We start from the raw sequence: 17,637 nt of genomic DNA on the forward strand, positions 1-17,637 counted from the left end.
ACCAATCCGGGATTCGACAAACCTACCCTTGAGCAGTGTTGTTTTTCACCCACCAGTACTTCCCCCAGCTTAGTGGGTTGCGAAGTAAACCTGGTAATGCCCAAATGGTAGTGGCAAGCCCAATGATAATTGCTACGACAAGCTTCACCGGATGGAAGCGTTTATCGCTCCTGTCTTCCTCTTTTTTTGCTTCGTTTTCGGTGTGCTTATGGTGCATCTCGTTCTTCCGCTGCCGCTCCTCGGACCTCTTGAATAAGATGCTGCCGTCAAAGGCCGTATGGATATCTTCGCTAGGAATAATCCCGTTACGCCGCCGGAGTGCAATATAGAGAGTCAGCCCTGGGATAAGCAATTAGTACTAATATCCTACATAACAACATGGCCAAGCCGACGTTTAGCAAGTTACCCACATTCTAGTCCAATAAGACTTGAGCTGTATAAAGTAGATACGGGTTTTTGATCCCTCCAAAAACGCAGGGTATCGCGGAGGTTCATACCCCCTTTATTATCGCTGTCGTACTTGCCCAGGATACTTTCGCATACTTGATCACGTCTCGCCTGCCCTTTTTCATCGTAAGGCGCATGGCTAGTAGTATGGCCTCCGTTGCTAGAACTATCGTATCGGATGCGAAGCAGGAGATCTGGCATGTAGCTGTGACCGGTAGGATAGGAGAAGATTAAGTGGAGGACAAACGCAGTTAAACACGAGTACGTGATACCCGATCCTGAGAACGGGTTTTAGCAATTACCAAACAGTGGATTTCTTGCGTTTTACCTAGTTTCCTGCAGCCCTTGTACGTATCCCTCGGCCAGATAATCCCATCCTGGTCCGTGTCAAAGTACGCAGCGTTTTGTCGCAGCAAATGCGCGGGCTCATACGTCGCGTCAGGCACCGTACTCGGAGCCGGTTCTTTCGGTAAATCCAACGGGATCGCTCTGACCTCAGGAACCTCCATTTTCGCAGAACTTGTCAGTTCCGGTTCTTTCAGCGGAGCCATCATCTTGGCCCCCTCTTCCGGTATGCCGGCATCGATGGATCTCGGCTTCCTTTGCTGGTAGTGGACCCTGTGCGTCTGGGTCTCATTGGGACCGGGTATGCCGCTGTAAAACTTCCCGGACGCGGAAGGTCTTCGCCCCCTCGCGGTCAGGTCTATATGCTGGGGAAATACGATCTCTGGTACCTCTTGGCCTCGCTGACTTTGAAGCGTCGCAGGGATGTGCTTCGGTTCTTCTCGCTCTCGCATGCTGAGCCTGCGGCTTCGAAGACGCTGGAAGTGCTCGGCGTGCTCGCCCGCTGGCTTTTTGGCTTCGCGCGAGTTCTTCATGGCTGTTTAAATATGAGAAATACGATGGTTGCTAGCACTTCACTGATGATATTGATGGATTAAGACGTCAATTGCAGATGAGAAACTTATCAGAATATCGACATTGCGGTCGTCGTTTCATATATCTGATATTATTCAACGCTCTTCAAGGTCGATTCCGGGGCCAATTTCAATTTCCCGTTATTTATCAAACCTTTGGCAGACATGCTCAACTTTTTCGACAATGTCTTCGAATGTCATCGGAGCCATTTAGTCGCCGTAATTATTACACATCGATGGGTGTGAAAACCGGGGCGGTCTCGTCAGGGAGAATCATTATGCATAAACACCTATCCTGATTGCGGTAGGCATCAAATCTAAGTTTAGCTCGGCGAACTCTATGCCACTGCTGTTCAAAGAACCAAGCTGAGAGAGGTTTAATGCGAATAATTAACAAGTCTCTCTGCCGGGGCGAGTCATTCCACAGTGTACGACTTCAATCTCATAGCTTACCAGCTCTCCTGTCCTCAGTAATCTTCAGTATGTGACCAATTCTACCTGGCTGGATTCTCTCCCAGAGCGTACCAAGCCCCTCTTTAATGCCTTTCTCATTCTCTCGCCGAAAGAACTCTTCCGCGCTCCTGACGCGGTCGGGATGAATCTCGTCTAGTAACTTGTAGTCTCGTGTTAGGACACCCTGATTCCCACCGGAGTTCTGAAATGTAGTCCAAAACCCCGAGAAATTCTGCCTGATACTCAACGTCGCCGGGTCCTCCGGATCCGCATTATACCCCGCGGGGCTCGAAGAGTCCACCCCCGTCCACACCCGGGAGAAATACTCATCGAATCCGACGTCGACGGCTCTCGCCGGGTGCCCCGTGACTTTTTCGAAGGCACGCGCTAGCTCCTCGAGCCCAACGTGGTCTATGGAGACTTGTAGGTCGAGGCCATTAGCTCGCTCGGGGTGGTCAAATAGCCATTTCACGTAGTAACCGCAATCATCGAGGGAGACATATGGCACGGCCCCATCTTTGAGAGGAAGCCGCCATGTCGCCACGCCGTTCTCGACATGAACGGCCATGGGCGTGTTACGGGAAATGGTCATCTCCATGTACGGCCCTGTCGTAAAAACAGCTGCCTTCATGCGATTCTGGTTTTCGCGGTTCTGCTGCAGGATCCACTCGGCGATACGTCCTTTTCCATCATAATGGCCGGTTCTGTTCACGCGCACTTGTTAATATGCAGCTTGCTTACCCACCGCTTGATATTTCCAAGAACAGCTAACAGCCTGTGTCTGGCTATGGGTATGGGTCTGGGTAAACTGACCTGAACTCCGGCCTATAGCCACTCTTCTTGTACGCATAATCAAGATTTCCAAACACGAAAAACTGCACGCCCTCCTCGATAGCCAGTTCGTACGCCCGGATGGACCAGAAGATTTCAGTCTTCTCGCCGGAGTTGAAACCGTCGATATTAACGAACGCACCCCACGCGCCGCGGAAGGTCGCTCGTAGGTCCTTCTCGGAAGCAAATGTGCCGACGACAGGCTCCACCGCCCCGAAGGACTGTAGCTTACGGAAGCGGGCACTGGAGGCGTCGCGCGTGAGCGCTCGGATGGCGTAGGTTTCGGATTGTAGGAGATCCCGCACCACGGGGATACCCTGCGCGCCGGTGGCGCCAACAACTGCAATTAAACGGGGAGAAGACATTTGTGTAGTACTTCGTAGGTAGTCAATCCTATATGAATACGTGTTCTTATTGAAGACTGCGATATAGCTAAGTGGTGATATATGCTCTAGTTCAACTTTATCGCTAGAATATTTACACTTTACATTGTTTAAAAATACCTCCATTCATTACTAGGCTAGGTAAGGTACTTATATAAAATGCTTACTGACCGTTTTCTTGAATATAGGTGATCAACGGATGGCGTTTGGAGGTATGGCCGAGGCTATATTTTCTGATTATTCTATCACGGTTCCACCATCGTCAGTAATCAGACAACCACAACCATTGGCTGAAACCCATTGCTGATAAATAGGCACTATTTTTATATGATTACCTAGTTTAACTTTCCCACTTATATAGTAATATTACAGTTAGACTGTTGCAACGCAAACACTGCATGGTAGCTTGTATGCAGGTACCAGTGAATTATTTGCATGATATAGCTCAGGAAGTAACTAATCTAATAGGGTTGCTTGATTTGATCAGTAAACATGTATTACCTTTTCAGCCAATAGTCTCGCGTAGCTATTGCGCCATTCGCCCTCATACTTCTTGTCCGGAACCGCCAACCGACTAGTCTACTGGAGCCACTTTTTAAAAAAGTTACCTAACCTAACCTAAGGCATTGCTTAATATTGTATATCTAGGTACCTCCCACCTATATTGCGATAGCTTCTACCGAGTTATGGTCCGGACAAGTCTTCGCCCTTAGTTAGGTACGTAAAGAGGGATTGATAATCGTTTCAAGTCACAAATTTACGGATTAGCAGCTCTATATCTAAGTACCTAGGTAGGTAGGTACGTAATCGCTCTAATATCATAACTCTATATGAGTCTATTCCCGGATTAATAACCAATCTAAAATCTATCTAATCTATTTCCGCCCTACTAATTGCGAGAAGGGTATATCAAAACAGGGTATTCGACAACAACAGAAAGTCTATGCGAAGTACACACTAAATGCTGGAACGCTCCGTCCTCGTAACCCTATTATCAAGCCTCGGAGGCTTATAAATCGGCCAAGAAACTCATAGCTTGAATTTCTTGGCACACTCGATTCCCTCAGCGAAGGTCCCTACTCGTGCGTCGATGGCGTAACCTTCTGCCTCAAGTCTCTTGCATTCGTCGTAGAGATTTGTCAGCGGAACTAGGAAGACCTCGATGAATTCGTCTTCTTCTAGTTCGGGCTGCAGATTCTGATTCTCGGGAAGACTCATGTCAACAGTGACGTGGACCATTCGTAGATTCGTGTTACAGAATCCGGGGTCTAAGATCTATCGTTAGTAATGTGTTCGAAACGGTTGCCTAATACCCCTGCAGGCCGCCTAGCAATAAATAGAAAAGAAATACTAATTCTTATACATGATGGATCCTTAACAGTCTCTTCTTATCCATTCAAGACAGGTATATGTCATGATTTATGCCCCGTAATAGTTTGGGTAAGGTGTAATAAAAAGGGAGATGCTTACCGTTGAACATCATAGGCGACGTCTCGGATACCTTAGCCACATAGCCGGTTTCTTCCTTCAACTCGCGAATGGCAGCCTCCTCGACCGTCTCTCCTTCATCAATAAGGCCAGCGGGAACCTCGATACAGACCTTATCAATAGGCGCACGGTACTATATTATAGATGTTAGCCAACGCGTATCCGAGATTTAGCCGTGAATGACCAGAGAAAAAAAAGGGGTTACAATTTATTTATGCCCCTTAAGCACGGACCCACGCGGTCAAACAAATCCAGCAGAAAGCCACCTAACATTTGCAAAGGCGACGAGGAGCTCCAATACTAACCTGCTTTTGGAGGACTATTTCAGGCCCCGTGGGCTTCTCTAAGATAGCGACAATTCCGACCCCGTCGATTTCACTCTTCTTCGGCCTCGTGGTGCGCTCAGCTGACTCCCAAGTACGCGTTTGGTTTTTCGAATCAGTATACGTCAGTCTAAATAGAAAATATATGCTGCGTCAGTCATGCAAGTTGAGATATTATTATTATAATTAGGCGCCTCGTCTTTGCCTACTTGACAAGTTTGGTCCAGACTGCATCGCCATTCGCCTATGAGAGAGTGTTAGGGAGACGCGGTTCAATCCCAGCGCGACAAGGGGGGAGGGGGGTTTACTTACGAGCGGTTCCGTAGCTAGAACCTTGGCATTTTCGAAAGACATAATTGATAAAGGTAATTAATTTTGTTGATATCTACGTACGTGTTTTTGGCGACGGTAATTAAGGTTTTCTTTGATTTTATTATTTCTATGGTAGAGCAAAAGAAAAGCAAAAGAAAAATACGAAGTTGTGCGACTTATGCGGTACAATCTTATGTTATTTTTTTTTCTTGCAAATGGGCGTCACCGATACTTCGCCAGCTGCCAAGAAAATCTCGCCAGCTGTAGCCATTAGACTGCAAGTCATCCCTAAATTAAGGGGAAGATGCTTCTTCCTCTCCTTCATCCACCAGCCGAAGGTTCTCAATATTAGGAATTCCTCCATCCTCCGGCATATTCTCAGCCACCTCGTCATCCTCAATCTTCAACTTCTTGATATCCGGCATGTCGTTGTCGGCGCTGGCCTCGACGCCGTTGTCAGGGGCTGCCATGCCTTCATTCGAAGGGCCAGACTCATCGGCGTCGTCGGCATTGCCTTGCTCTCCGTGGCGCTTGAAGGCGTCGTACTTTCTCACGGACCCCGCACCCTTGGCCAGTTCCTTGTTCTTAATTCCCGCGGCGCCCTTATTCACAGCATCGATGAAAGCATCGTGATGCTTGGCCTTGCATTCCGTATCATAGAAGAAAAGCTCTTCATCCGGGATTTTCGACATATATACCCCATCGTATTTGCAAGTGATAGGTTCCGAGGGTTCATCGCAATCTTCGGACTTTTTGACTGGGAGCAACTTGTCCGTACCATCGCCTTGCCCTTCAAAGTGGGTAAGATGAGGAGGGAAGTACTTGGCGTGGAGGGCCTTGTTGGTAGAAAGTATATCTTCAACCAGCTCGATATTCTCTTGGCATATCTTGTCGTCCTTTCCGTGGATGAGAGTTGGATCAAGTGGATACGCGTCTAGGAACGCCTCTCGGAAACGATCTAAGGACAGGGCAAAGGGCTTTTTAGTCGGGTCCCCTTCGCCCTTTTTGAGAGCTGTGTTAAGGAATATTTGCCGAGCGTGAAAGGCTTTATATGTGAAAGCCCAGAATGCGTTGTCGGTGAGATGGGATGACCAAGCATAGGAATTCTTAACATGCGCAAAGAACTCCACCGGCTCCATAGAAGCGCAGAACTCGACCTTCTCTGCTGCAAACTCATATACATGTGAAAGTGCGAGGCAAATTAGCGTTGGATTCTTTGACTTTAGGCCTTTAAGGAAAAATTTGGCGAGGTGGAAAGAATGAGGATGTCGTAATAAGAAGTGACATTGCATCGAGGAAACTTTCTTGGCTTCGTCGTATACCTCTATAGGCAGAGTCTTCCACGTAAGCCCTCCATTGAAGCCTTTGGTGAGTAGCACCCAGAGCCCCGGAACGTATTTCGATTTCATGGCAAAATTTGATCCGGGGGATGCGTAGAGTTGGATGCAAAGTAAGTAGGTAGGCACCTATGTAATTGGAATACAAGATGTTTGATACGATTGCAAAGGGGTTTCCGATGAGTGTTTGCATCAATATCTGATGAATGACAGGTACTTAAGATCGAGTTTCATAGGTGATTCTGTGCATAAGATGTATTCCAATGCTTTGACTCGGTACGTTCAGGTAATTTGTGTTGAGGAGAATTCAGTGCTTGCCTGAGGTTGCGGTAGGTAAAAAGCTACCTAGGTAGGTACCTTGCGTGGCAACTGCCAATTTCCTTGAAATGGTTGTCAGGCAGTAATAGTAATGTTTGTTCCCTAGGAAATTTCGTTAGTGAGGGGCGGGGTTAAGCATATAAGTCAAAAAAAAACGCAGCAGACGTTAACGAGGAATTAGTCCAACGGCCAGGGATTAATGGGCAGTTTGAATGGGCAACCATACTTACTTGCAAAGGAATGGGGTTCGATTCCCCACGAGCACATGTTCAAATGGTATTTTAGGATTAATTACGCATCAAGTGAAAACGTTAATCTTTACCTCGATTGTATCGCCTGGCTCTTTAATCCTTCGGTAAGTAGGTATCAGGAGAACATGTGCTCGAGGAGGGTGGGATGACCAAATTTTTTTTTCCACATGAGAAAAGCCTTCATTATTAATCTTGCGCCTGACATACACGCTTGTAAAATGATTAAGCACAGTACAATCAATAATCAACATAATATTCTCCTACACAACTTTTGACTAGTTTCACATACTATTTTTCTATTAAAAATATGTAACCTGCTTACAACTATTTCACTTTACAATCTCCCTCCAAATTTAAATCCAGTAAGTAACGGCTGGAATAGTATTCGGGAGTCAATGCTTCGATGTTACTACCTTATTGTATTTATCGTGAGATAAAGAGAAAAGAAGAACTAAATACAAAAGACGGCAGCACATGTGGGAATATATACCTGTGGGTGCCTGGCAGTTGCTCCGGTCCAGGGTTTGACCCACATGTGAGCCGTTACTCAGTACACGTACGCATTCTGCAAAAAGTACCTTTTTCATCGAACTGGAACTTTCTGATTTAATATATTTCATTTTATGTTATATTTAAGGTATCAACAATCATATCCGGCGTTCTTACCATTCTCTCGGCTCGGGCCCACACACGGTAGTAGCTCGCTCGGCGCCGGGCGGGTCCAAGCGTTCCACCAGATCTGTTTCTAAAAATAGACATATCGATCTTCGAACGCGATAAACTCAGTAGAAGCCTTTTCCCTCGCAGTTGTTCTTTCAAGTTTATTAAACATAATTAATTTCAAGTCGGATAGCTTATCTCGATTCCTATCATTTGGCTGGCGGAGTATAAGTCAGGCAAGCAATTCGACCTGCTGTTAAAGACATACTCCGAAAGAGACCCACTTAAGTACGTAGGTACGTAGGTGCTTTAGCTGTCTGAATTAGGTAATGACTGAACTACAAGGTACTTCATATATGGTACTACAGGCGGCGATAGGTAGTCCAAGCTGCATTACCTAGATACCTCTTATGTTATAGAGTTACTGTGATGTGTGTGGTAGGTGTATTGGATACCAAAGACAATAGCAAGTGTTGGTGGTATAGTAATCTATTGGCGCTTGCCCCTTATATCCTATTATCCAAACATTTCAGCATAGATGTCAGAGAGATCCCGTGATGTATGTCGTACATAGAGTGAATACTAGAAGCAGTAGCACGTAGAATGTAGAGTATGCAGTGTATAATAGTGATCTATTAGCGCTTGCCCCTCGAGTCTCCTTCGAGGGAGCAGCGTGCCTCCTTATATACACTATCCTAGTGGGCCTTATGGCCCAATCCGCACTAGTGTCCTCATACCCCTGACAATAGAAAGGGAAACAGGCGTTATATTTAAAGGCATGGCCTAAATATTTGTCAGATGAGCATGATTCTTTTGACTGATGCCATGTATAACGTGCTGGCTATTTGGTATAGCCAATAGACTCCCGTCACATATCACTGACAATGGTGTTAAATGATGAGTATACTTACCTCCTACTATACTGTATTATAATGAAGGTTTATTCCGTCTTGAACTAACTAGTGGATTACCTAGTGGAGATGTAAAGTTATCTAACACTAAGAAGAGAGTATACTCTTTGGATTGACGTAGTTTAATTTGAATAACAGGAATATAACACTTTGCGTACCTATGTAACTGAAAACTTAAGTAAACTACTTGATTAAATGGCTACCTAGGTTATGAATAATGTTAAGCTTGACAAAGCCTCGCCCTGTAGGACCACCGTTAGATCTTCTGCGCATACGACACATCCTTTGGCAGCTGCTCCAACCTAGCAAAGTAGAACGTCTGCCCCAGCATATGGATCTTCTTGCGATCGATCTTCTTAGACGCTGTCCGCGGTATCCACGACATGAGGACGAAAGTTGTAGGGATCATGTACCGCGGGAGCGACAGGGCAATTGAAGCTTGCATCTCTTTTATCTTCGCGCTGGCATGAGGGTCCACGAGAGCATCCTTTAAAAGAGGTACGCCGTTTGTCACGGGAGGTGAGCTGATGGGGTGCTCGTCCAGGCAGATGAAGGCTGTTAGGCTGGGTTCGTCTTGGCCGTTGATGATGCCGAGAAGATCGACCACGACAGTGTCCTTATCTGAAAGGCACTTGTGAGCCTGGTGCTCCACCTCTAGCGCGTCGATGCGACATCCATCCAATTTAAGAATTGTGTCTTTGCGACCGAGGTATGTGATTGTGCCATCGTGATTTTGCCGGCCGAGATCTCCGGACCTGTACATCCGAGTGTGGGTCCTGTCCGGATGCATCTCCATCATCCACCGCGGTACCGTCTTTAAGAACCCAGCTTCCGTCCGACATGTCGCGGTTTCGTCAAGGTAGCCGTGAGACAGATGTGGTCCTTCTATTATGATCTCGCCTACCGCCCCTATTGGCGTTAACTTCTCGGGAGACAACGAGTTGACAACCCAGATGGCACCGGTTGAGGGGCGTCCCACTTTAGCGCCTCCTACAAGATCGATACTCCTATTGAGAGCACAGCAAATGGCCACCTCCCCCATACCGTACTGATTGACCAGTTTCGTAGCGCTGTTATCCCACTTACTTACGAGGTCCTTGGGCAGAGGCTCTCCCCCTACGCACATAGTCTTGAGGCGTGGAACATCGCTGGGTTCTAGCTTGATTGCTACAGTCGGCGTTAGGAAAAGGATATCAGCGTCCAACGCATTAATCTCTCCGGACAGGTCCTGAACGGTTTTCATAGGTCCGGGAACGCAGCAGCAACCGCCGAGGATCAGAGGAACTAGGAATTCCAAGTTGCTGATGTCGAATGCATAATCGTCAAATTGAAGGCATCGCGTATGCGGGCCGAGTTGGAGATCGCGCGCGTAATTCTTGATGGCGGTAGCGTATGCTTGATGGGTTTGAATTATTCCCTTAGGTGTTCCGGTACTGCCAGATGTGAAAAGCACCAAACACGCATTGTCTGGTCGGATTGTTTCGCACACCCGAGATCCCGCCGGCAGACTCCTGAGCCATTCAGGGGACATCCCAACGACAACGGGGACAATATCTCGAAACCGGTCGGTATAGCAAGAATCTGTGACCAGGACGCGTGTTTTGGTACGAGTTATCACTGATTCGAGGTAAACAGGCGGATTACTGGCGAAGATCGAGATATAGGCTCCACCTGCCCGCAGAATGGCTAATCGCGCGACGATGGCCCAAGTCGACTTCTCAAAACAACTCAACACAAAAGTTTCAGGGCCAACGCCAAGTTCCGTGAGATGGTGCGCTAGTCGTAGTGATAGATCGTCTAGTTCACGGTATGTAAGATCCCCATCCCAGGATCTGACTGCCATCTCCTCAGGTCTCAGCCGACATTGCTTTAGTATAAGAGTATGCAGGCAGCTGTCACTCGGTGTGGGATCCATGCACGTCCATTTCTTTATTTTCGTCTGATCTAGAGGCGAGAACTCATTTATGTCTTGCAGTAATGTGTGTTCTGATGCATTGGCGACCTGAGTATAAATGTGTTGAAACGTGTTTAAGATGCTTGTTGCCATATCATGACTCGTATGAGATGGGCGATAGTCCAACCGCAGTGAGCAGACGTAGTCAGAAAAATCAATAATGAGTTTAACGTCCTATGTGATAAAATAAGCAAACCGTCTCTACTGATTGAATCCCGCATTGATTAAACTTACATCGAAATCATCGACCTTTTTGCCTTCTCCTTTCTTGTTTTCTATCCTCATCCGGTGTACATAAAGGCCCGTATTGCAGTGGTGGCGGACAGACTGCGAGTCTGCAACGCCAATGTCATGGCTTATAGGATCAATTGTCGGGTGAGAAGATAATCGGCTTGCGTCGAGGCGCTTCGAAAATAAACATACGGATTCGTGAGGGTTAATTCGTGTAAAGTACCGACCTGAAGCCTTTCTGCTCTCTGGTTTCTTGGTACCAAACTTCCGCTTGTGGATTTCACTTATGTCCGAAGACTCTTCATATTTGAAACATATGATATCGGCTACGACGAAGCAGCGAAGGGTCAATATCCAGCTAACTTTCAAGATCGTCTCCAATGAGGCTTCCGAAGCGACAATGGATGGGTTCCTTTTCTTCTCTACGTGATCGATGTGTATGCTAATAGTAGCTCTTCCAGTAGACGTTGAATCATGGCTCGAGGGTGGCAGGATGCAATTCGACCGGTCTAGGCGGCTGACCGAGTCGCGCTCGATAATATCAGCTGTCATACTTCGCGTGTACGTGTGGTTTTCTTGCAAATGAGTATTTTTAAATGACCTGTACGAGGGAATATTTAGAAGTGGGCTGTAGAACTAATTATTGTATGACGCTCCCTTTCACCATTTACATTTAATAACTGTTGACTTCCACCATCTATTTGGACATTCACACAGATATATACCTAGGTAGGTATGCTTCATAGTTTAACCATCCCCTGTCAGGCCTTAGACGAGACACTTAGAGCAAAGAAAGAATTTAATATTTAAACTAGGCTTCAGCAGCCAGACCGAAGTTCCTTACGGAGCGACGCATTGTTCCACTTCACGATACCCCTGACATCCTGGGGACAGCTTTGAAATGAATTTCATCATTCATGACTATAGTCGTAGCTTGGATGGTCTAATAAATTACTTGTCATTCCCAAGGGGTCTTTCTTTCAGCTCTATCTTGTTCTTTCGACCCTGTTAGTATATTGGAGGTTTCACTGGCCAATAACCCAAGGCCCGTTCACCTAAGCCATGAAGAAACGGCCAACTAACGCATATTTAATATCCTCTTTGTCAGAACAGGTTAGCTTGCAGCTAGCCTCAAGATCTTGGCACATATGTACCCTGTTTCGTGTTGTGGTCCCGATGCCCGCAACCTGCCTGAGTCCAAATGCCGGTCTCGCCGACGTTAGCGCCGTTATTGCCTTGTCAAATCTTGCGGCGTATGTATGCATGATCCTAGACAAAGTATTCAGCTACCTACTATCTCCGTACCAAGAGCGAAACATTGGCTTGGTACTATTTTCCTCTTTTGGCAACAAGTTTTGTCTCTCATTCCCCGGTACGTAACCCTGCGGAAGCATCCGTTATGATCTCCTTACGTTGAAATATTGTTCTAAGATGACGAAGCATGCGTTAGTTAATTGGTCGATCGAAACCTGCGCCGCAAATCCAGATCATATGCTGTACCTAAAAGCAAAGAGACTTGCCCCTAGCTAAAAAGCATCCATAGGAGGACTTCTGAGGGCCACCAATACGTACTCTCAAGCTTCGATATCAACTGATGGTGACGATAGGTATCCGTATAAGCTTCTGCATCATATCTCGACATTTCCACCCTATCATATTGATATCACAATATTTTACCTGCAGAGTACAGTTGTCAGTACACAGAATTGAAATAGTTCCTTCATATAGATGGGTACCTAGGTAATCTTATTGGAATGGTCGAGGACTATATAGAATGTGTTAAGCACCCCTTGCCTCGATCTGGTATTGACACTTTCCCTCGCATACTTTCGTGATCCTAATATATCTTATCTTTATTCACATCATTAAACTGATAACTCAATGTCGTACAAATATTATCCCATCACGGGAATCAAAGAGGGCTGGAGCTCCGATGGCCGGGTGCCGGTTAGGCGAAATTTCGACGAATGGTCTGAGAGTTCCGACCCTAAAGACAAGATTCAGGTGATACTATATCTGCTTGCTCTGAAAAGATTCCAAGCCATTTCGCCTGATAAGAGAGACTCGTATTTCCAAATCGCAGGTTAATATTGCCATCTCTAAGGACTTCGAGTATAGAAGCTTAACAAAGTATAGGCATTCATGGATATCCATATACTTCCTGGGACGAGCCTGACACTACCACCGAGGAAGTAGGTAGAAAGGGTTATTGCAATCATGCGAACGCTCTTTTCCCTCCGTGGCATCGGCCATACATTTTACTCTACGAGGCATGTTCATACACTTGACTTTCTCGGTATATTTCATGTCGCTCATGACTGGTATATTAGCAACGCCTCTACGAGATCATGGTAAATGAAATTATACCAGAGCATCCAAGGTATAGAGATGAGTATCTAGAAGCGGCCAGAACATGGCGGCTGCCATTTTGGGATTGGGCGAAGAACTCCAAAGTGCCAAAGCTGGTTCGTTGGAGGAGAGTTGAGATCACAATCGGAGGAAATCCGCCCACGATCATAGACAATCCTCTTAACCAATTCAAGATGCCAAATGACAAGAGGATGGGGATATATGGGGTAGGAATGTTGAAATACCCCGATGGTGAAGGATTTCTTGATGTCAGTCCAGACACTTCATTCCCTCCCCCCCAAACTATCAAGTCTCGCCCCGCTAAGACAACCTGCTTTCCAGTACGGAGCATGTTATGCCACTACTCGCTGCCCGAAGGAAGAACAGCGCCAGCCCGATAACAAGGATTGGATCGAGGGCGTTAACAACGACGACGAAGTGGACAGGTTTTTGACTGAGTATAGTTCTGTTACTGGATTCCCCTATGGGACTGCATCGGAGCTAGTGTACCGATTGTTGACGTATCCCATGGACTATATTCACTTCGCAACTCTTGCCAGAGACGAGAATCCCAGTAGCGCAACTGCTAGTACGTCGAAAATTACGAACGACGTTAACCTGGAGTTCATCCACAACAATGTTCACTACTGGGTTGGAGGGGATGGTGGGCACATGTCCCAAATTCCTGTAGCAACATTCGATCCAACCTTCTGGCTGCATCACTGGTGAGATACTCAATTCATATTCTTGCATACTATTTCTGGCCCATAATCTAATATGCATTAGCAATATCGACCGCTTGTTCGCCCTATGGCAGTCGCTCAACCCGGATAAATGGTTCGAGGTGGATATCCAGAGATGGTTTGATCAGAAGATCATTGGGGGCGGAGACATAGTCACTAACAAGACTCCTTTGCGCCCTTTCCACAGGGATGAAAAGGGTACATCCTGGACAGCGGACGACGCGCGCGACTGGTTTAAACTTGGTTATACGTATCCAGAGTTAAAAACTGGGAAAGAGGCCAGTGCCCAGCTGTTTGAAATGATAAACACGACATACGGGATTGCTCGACAGGAGGGATTGAAGATGACTGATGTACCCAAGGGGATGGAGATTATCGATAATGAATATGGCCAAGATGCCAGTCCGGGGGGAGTGAAGATGAATGATTACGCTCTTAGTATTCGGTACTCGAAGTAAGTCATTCGAATTCCCATTCCCGCAAATCTCGACTTTCAATGTATGCAATCGTTAATCTGTCTAGATTTGCCTTGGGAGGCCATCCCTTCAACATCCAAGTCTTCTTGCGACCCGAAGGCGAGACCGAGAAAAAATTTCGGACAGAAGACTTCGTCACCAACGTATTCAACTTTAGCCAACCGGCAGAGCAAGATGGAAATGAAGTTTGTAGCAACTGCAAAGAAGGGGAAGAAAGGGATACGCAGGCAATAGCCTATATTCCTGTCACTTCGTACCTCATCAAAATGATTCAGCAGCAGGAACTATCGGATCTCCAGCCACCTACAGTTGAGAAGGTCTTGGCTAGGATGTATTGGAGGATTACAGACCTTGTCAGTGGCTGCTTGCAATAAGACGCATTTGATGAGAAATAACTGACCAGTACAAACAGGGTGGGAAAACAATACCCGAGGAGCAGTGGAGAGACTCGATGAAACTTGGCATAACTATTTCAAAGACAAAGATGTCTTACTCGAAGGATCCCCAAGTTAGGCCAGTAGTTCCGGATCCAGAGGTGATCCCATCTCTTGGCACGGGTCCCAGTAGACCCGTGGCGCCTACGTGAGTTTACCTCTCATTTTCTTTTTATAATTAGGACCTAACGCATGCTTGTAGTAGCGTCGTCGCCAACACCATTAGCGTTGCCAAGATCTCCAAGCTCGAAGCGGAGGTCTCCACTGGTGGCTCTATCGTTTTCCAATCCCCCACCATGAATCTCGAGGTACCGAGTAGCGAGACCGGGACTGGTATTGCGCTGCTCTATTGGGATCCGTCCAGCACGGCCAATTCTCGCGACGTCGAGAATTACGACATTCTCCTCGGTATGGTGATCAAAAATAAGCGTCGTGTGCTGCAGTGTAATCGCAAGCCGGCAGGTGGTGACTACGGAGTGACTGAGGAGCTTCAGCCCAGCCCTTGGTTCGGGAATAACCCACAGCTTAGAATCGATATCGATGCCAGCCAGTTCGTGATTTATGTTGATGGACGAAGAGTCAAGGCCGTGGATAGGACGATTAACAAGAACATAACGCATGTCAGGTACTATACTTCACCTACCAGAGCGCAGCCGGTGATGGCGAGGGACATTACCGCGATGACATATAAGGATAAGAACACTATGCCGTAAAGTACCAAAAATGTTGGCCTTGTTGCCATTTTTTTTTTCTTTTTTTGTTGTTGATAAAATTGGTGTTGGATTAGGTTAGGTAGCCGATGAATGTGCGCACACTCGTTTCGCGACGACGAATTATGAGAAAAATAAAAAATCTACTGTTGCTTCACTATGTTCAAATTTTATATCAAGACATAAGAAGTCTAAACCTCTACTTGGTTTTAAACTGCTAGATCCAAATGAGATTTTATACGCAGGCATGTCTATGGAAAGCTTGCACGCACACTTCATTGTCGCAGAACGACAAGTAGCACGTTCTGCACCAGTCCTTGGAAGTAGCCTCGATGCCGCAGATGAAGCACCACAAAGGAATTATACCGCATTGGTCGGCCTCCTTTGCTAAAATTTGCCTGTTCGCCTTACTATCAACTCCAAAGACCTGCCTCCTAAGCACTTCCCGATCGGCAGAAGAACCATCTAGCTTGGGCAACCATCGAGCCCAAGGGCTTCGTCGCCGAATAGCTGACATGACGCGAAACTTCATTGCTACTTCCCTGTTTACTGCGACCACAGCCCCCAAACCTCGGATGGCATCCGGCTCTCTAGTACTAGGGTCTAGCTCTCCTATGATGTCCCGTATAACATCCCCTATTTTCTCACTGTTTGCCGGCCAATTCTCCGCCTGTGCCGTTCGTAGAATACTGAGCGCTTCTAATAGTATTGGTAGCCTGATGGGTCGGCTTACAAGGGCACGCCAGTACCGTATCGTCTTGCGGATGTCAGCAGGGTCCGTGTAAGTGAGACCTGTGGTAATAACGCCCTTGAAGCCGATTGCGACACCACTCACGCCGATGCCTTTCCCGAATATGACAAGGTCCGGCTGCTTGTCCGCTTCCTTGCGGACATATTCCTGTCTTTGGAATGCGAAGGGGGCCCCGCATCGCATCGCTGTCATTGTCTCGTCGACGATGAGTAGCAGTCGGTTACGAGCACAACACGCCTTAATCCTGCCGAAATCGTCAGGGCGCAAGACAAGTCCGTCCTCAGTACTGACTAGATCGAAAACTACTGCGATGCATCCTTTCGCTTTCGCATCGGCAAATTGAGCGTTCAGCACCTCCTCCGTTGCATTCTTCATGTCCACAACAATAGGCTTGGGGCCAGCCGCAATTGCGCTGATCTCCCATTCTTTTGAGGTATGTGCCTTAAAGACTGTCAGTTGGAGGTTTCAACCTTTTATCCAAAGCACTCTCTTATGATGGTGCACGTACCAGAGGTCCATATCCAGCACCATATATGTTATCAGCGACAATAAAGTTGGGCGAGAGGACATGCTTATCATCCCAACCCAGAAAGCTCAAAGCGAAATCTCGAACCCTCTTTCCAGTATCCTCTGGATTCTCGTCTGATTTAGGTTTTAATTCAGGCGAGTTTAGGACCAGTGGACTGGTAGCGATGGTATTCAAGATCAAGCTGGCAATGGTCGTTGGCAGCAAGGCGTCTGTCGCGTGAGCGTGCATGGAAATTGGATAGTAGCCACCAAAGAAATCGCTAAAAAGGTCGGTATACTCGTAAAGGAGTCGCTGGTACTTCCGTTCAACTGATCCTTTGTCTGAGGCATACTGCAGCCATAGTGGAAGGATCTCCTCGTCGCTTACGGTACTTCGGTTGGTATAGACACTTCCCCATCCGCTGTGGAAGTCATGATCTAGTTGCGAGTTTGAGACTGGTAGAGATTGATTTACCCTGTCAGAAGCCATCTTGCCTATTCGCTTTGCGAAGAACTCAAACTGTGAGTAACGACGAGTTGAAGGGAAATACTAAAGTACACAAGTATAAGCGGCTTGATTTCATGTAACTTTTCAAAATTCTAGACTGTCGATTTCGCTATATATGACCAGCCAATTAAATGCAGAGGATTTTCACCGTTTGTCTTAAACAGGAAATAGGCATGCAACAATCCCTGTCGTATCGCGCCCGGCTAGGCCCGGTCAGTCGGTGTAAGTGTCCAAAAAGCATTATCTCGAGCCAGGATCCACACCGGCCACATTCGACTAGCAGATACATTTTCAAGAAAAACTGAATAATGGTCACCGATCTTCTATTTTGAAATTTTGCTTT

At 46.7% G+C, this 17,637-nt stretch overlaps 6 protein-coding genes across 6 annotated transcripts; 1 reads left to right on the forward strand and 5 right to left on the reverse strand.

Annotated features, from left to right (window-relative positions):
* Positions 1–22: 22 nt before the first annotated feature.
* F4812DRAFT_468545 (uncharacterized protein) lies at positions 23–3,054 on the reverse strand (the record flags this gene model as incomplete). Its single annotated transcript, XM_047938792.1, has 5 exons — positions 2,631–3,054; positions 1,818–2,521; positions 776–1,327; positions 411–725; positions 23–339 (listed from the first exon to the last, which is right to left on the reverse strand). The coding sequence occupies exons 1-5, from the start codon at positions 3,011–3,013 to the stop codon at positions 23–25; spliced, it is 2,271 nt and encodes a 756-aa protein (XP_047785963.1). The 5' UTR covers positions 3,014–3,054.
* A 749-nt stretch (positions 3,055–3,803) lies between these two features.
* F4812DRAFT_445904 (MutT/nudix family protein) lies at positions 3,804–5,293 on the reverse strand. Its single transcript, XM_047935598.1, has 5 exons — positions 5,155–5,293; positions 5,052–5,086; positions 4,825–4,972; positions 4,502–4,652; positions 3,804–4,299 (listed from the first exon to the last, which is right to left on the reverse strand). The coding sequence occupies exons 1-5, from the start codon at positions 5,194–5,196 to the stop codon at positions 4,061–4,063; spliced, it is 615 nt and encodes a 204-aa protein (XP_047785964.1). The 5' UTR covers positions 5,197–5,293; the 3' UTR covers positions 3,804–4,060.
* Positions 5,294–5,447: 154 nt separating this feature from the next.
* Positions 5,448–6,666, reverse strand: F4812DRAFT_468547 (uncharacterized protein; the record flags this gene model as incomplete). The annotated part of the gene is made up of 1 exon (XM_047938793.1): positions 5,448–6,666. The coding sequence occupies exon 1, from the start codon at positions 6,561–6,563 to the stop codon at positions 5,448–5,450; it is 1,116 nt and encodes a 371-aa protein (XP_047785965.1). The 5' UTR covers positions 6,564–6,666.
* Positions 6,667–8,887: 2,221 nt separating this feature from the next.
* F4812DRAFT_453405 (acetyl-CoA synthetase-like protein) lies at positions 8,888–11,368 on the reverse strand (the record flags this gene model as incomplete). The annotated part of the gene is made up of 2 exons (XM_047936481.1): positions 8,888–10,759; positions 10,820–11,368. 2 exons carry the CDS (start codon positions 11,366–11,368, stop codon positions 8,888–8,890), a joined length of 2,421 nt encoding a protein of 806 aa, XP_047785966.1.
* Positions 11,369–12,697: 1,329 nt separating this feature from the next.
* On the forward strand, positions 12,698–15,509 carry F4812DRAFT_463480 (tyrosinase; the record flags this gene model as incomplete). Its single annotated transcript, XM_047938214.1, has 9 exons — positions 12,698–12,899; positions 12,953–13,008; positions 13,147–13,434; positions 13,508–13,890; positions 13,952–14,362; positions 14,431–14,737; positions 14,797–14,966; positions 15,021–15,405; positions 15,465–15,509. 9 exons carry the CDS (start codon positions 12,698–12,700, stop codon positions 15,507–15,509), a joined length of 2,247 nt encoding a protein of 748 aa, XP_047785967.1.
* Positions 15,510–15,763: 254 nt separating this feature from the next.
* Positions 15,764–17,289, reverse strand: F4812DRAFT_468553 (pyridoxal phosphate-dependent transferase; the record flags this gene model as incomplete). Its single annotated transcript, XM_047938794.1, has 2 exons — positions 16,788–17,289; positions 15,764–16,720 (listed from the first exon to the last, which is right to left on the reverse strand). The coding sequence occupies exons 1-2, from the start codon at positions 17,274–17,276 to the stop codon at positions 15,764–15,766; spliced, it is 1,446 nt and encodes a 481-aa protein (XP_047785968.1). The 5' UTR covers positions 17,277–17,289.
* Between the last annotated feature and the right edge of the window lie 348 nt (positions 17,290–17,637).

Source organism: Daldinia caldariorum (genome assembly GCF_022478825.1).
Source record: "Daldinia caldariorum strain CBS 122874 unplaced genomic scaffold F4812scaffold_25, whole genome shotgun sequence".
Lineage (NCBI taxonomy): Eukaryota > Fungi > Ascomycota > Sordariomycetes > Xylariales > Hypoxylaceae > Daldinia > Daldinia caldariorum.

Excerpts from the sequence above, each read along its gene's own strand:
- F4812DRAFT_445904 (XM_047935598.1), bottom strand. The coding sequence starts at position 5,196 with ATGTCTTTCGAAAATGCCAAGGTTCTAGCTACGGAACCGCTC. Across the intron at positions 4,653-4,824 it reads AAATAGTCCTCCAAAAGCAG|TACCGTGCGCCTATTGATAA; the intron begins GTTAGTATTGGA and ends TCTATAATATAG. Across the intron at positions 4,300-4,501 it reads GTCGCCTATGATGTTCAACG|ACCCCGGATTCTGTAACACG; the intron begins GTAAGCATCTCC and ends GATAGATCTTAG.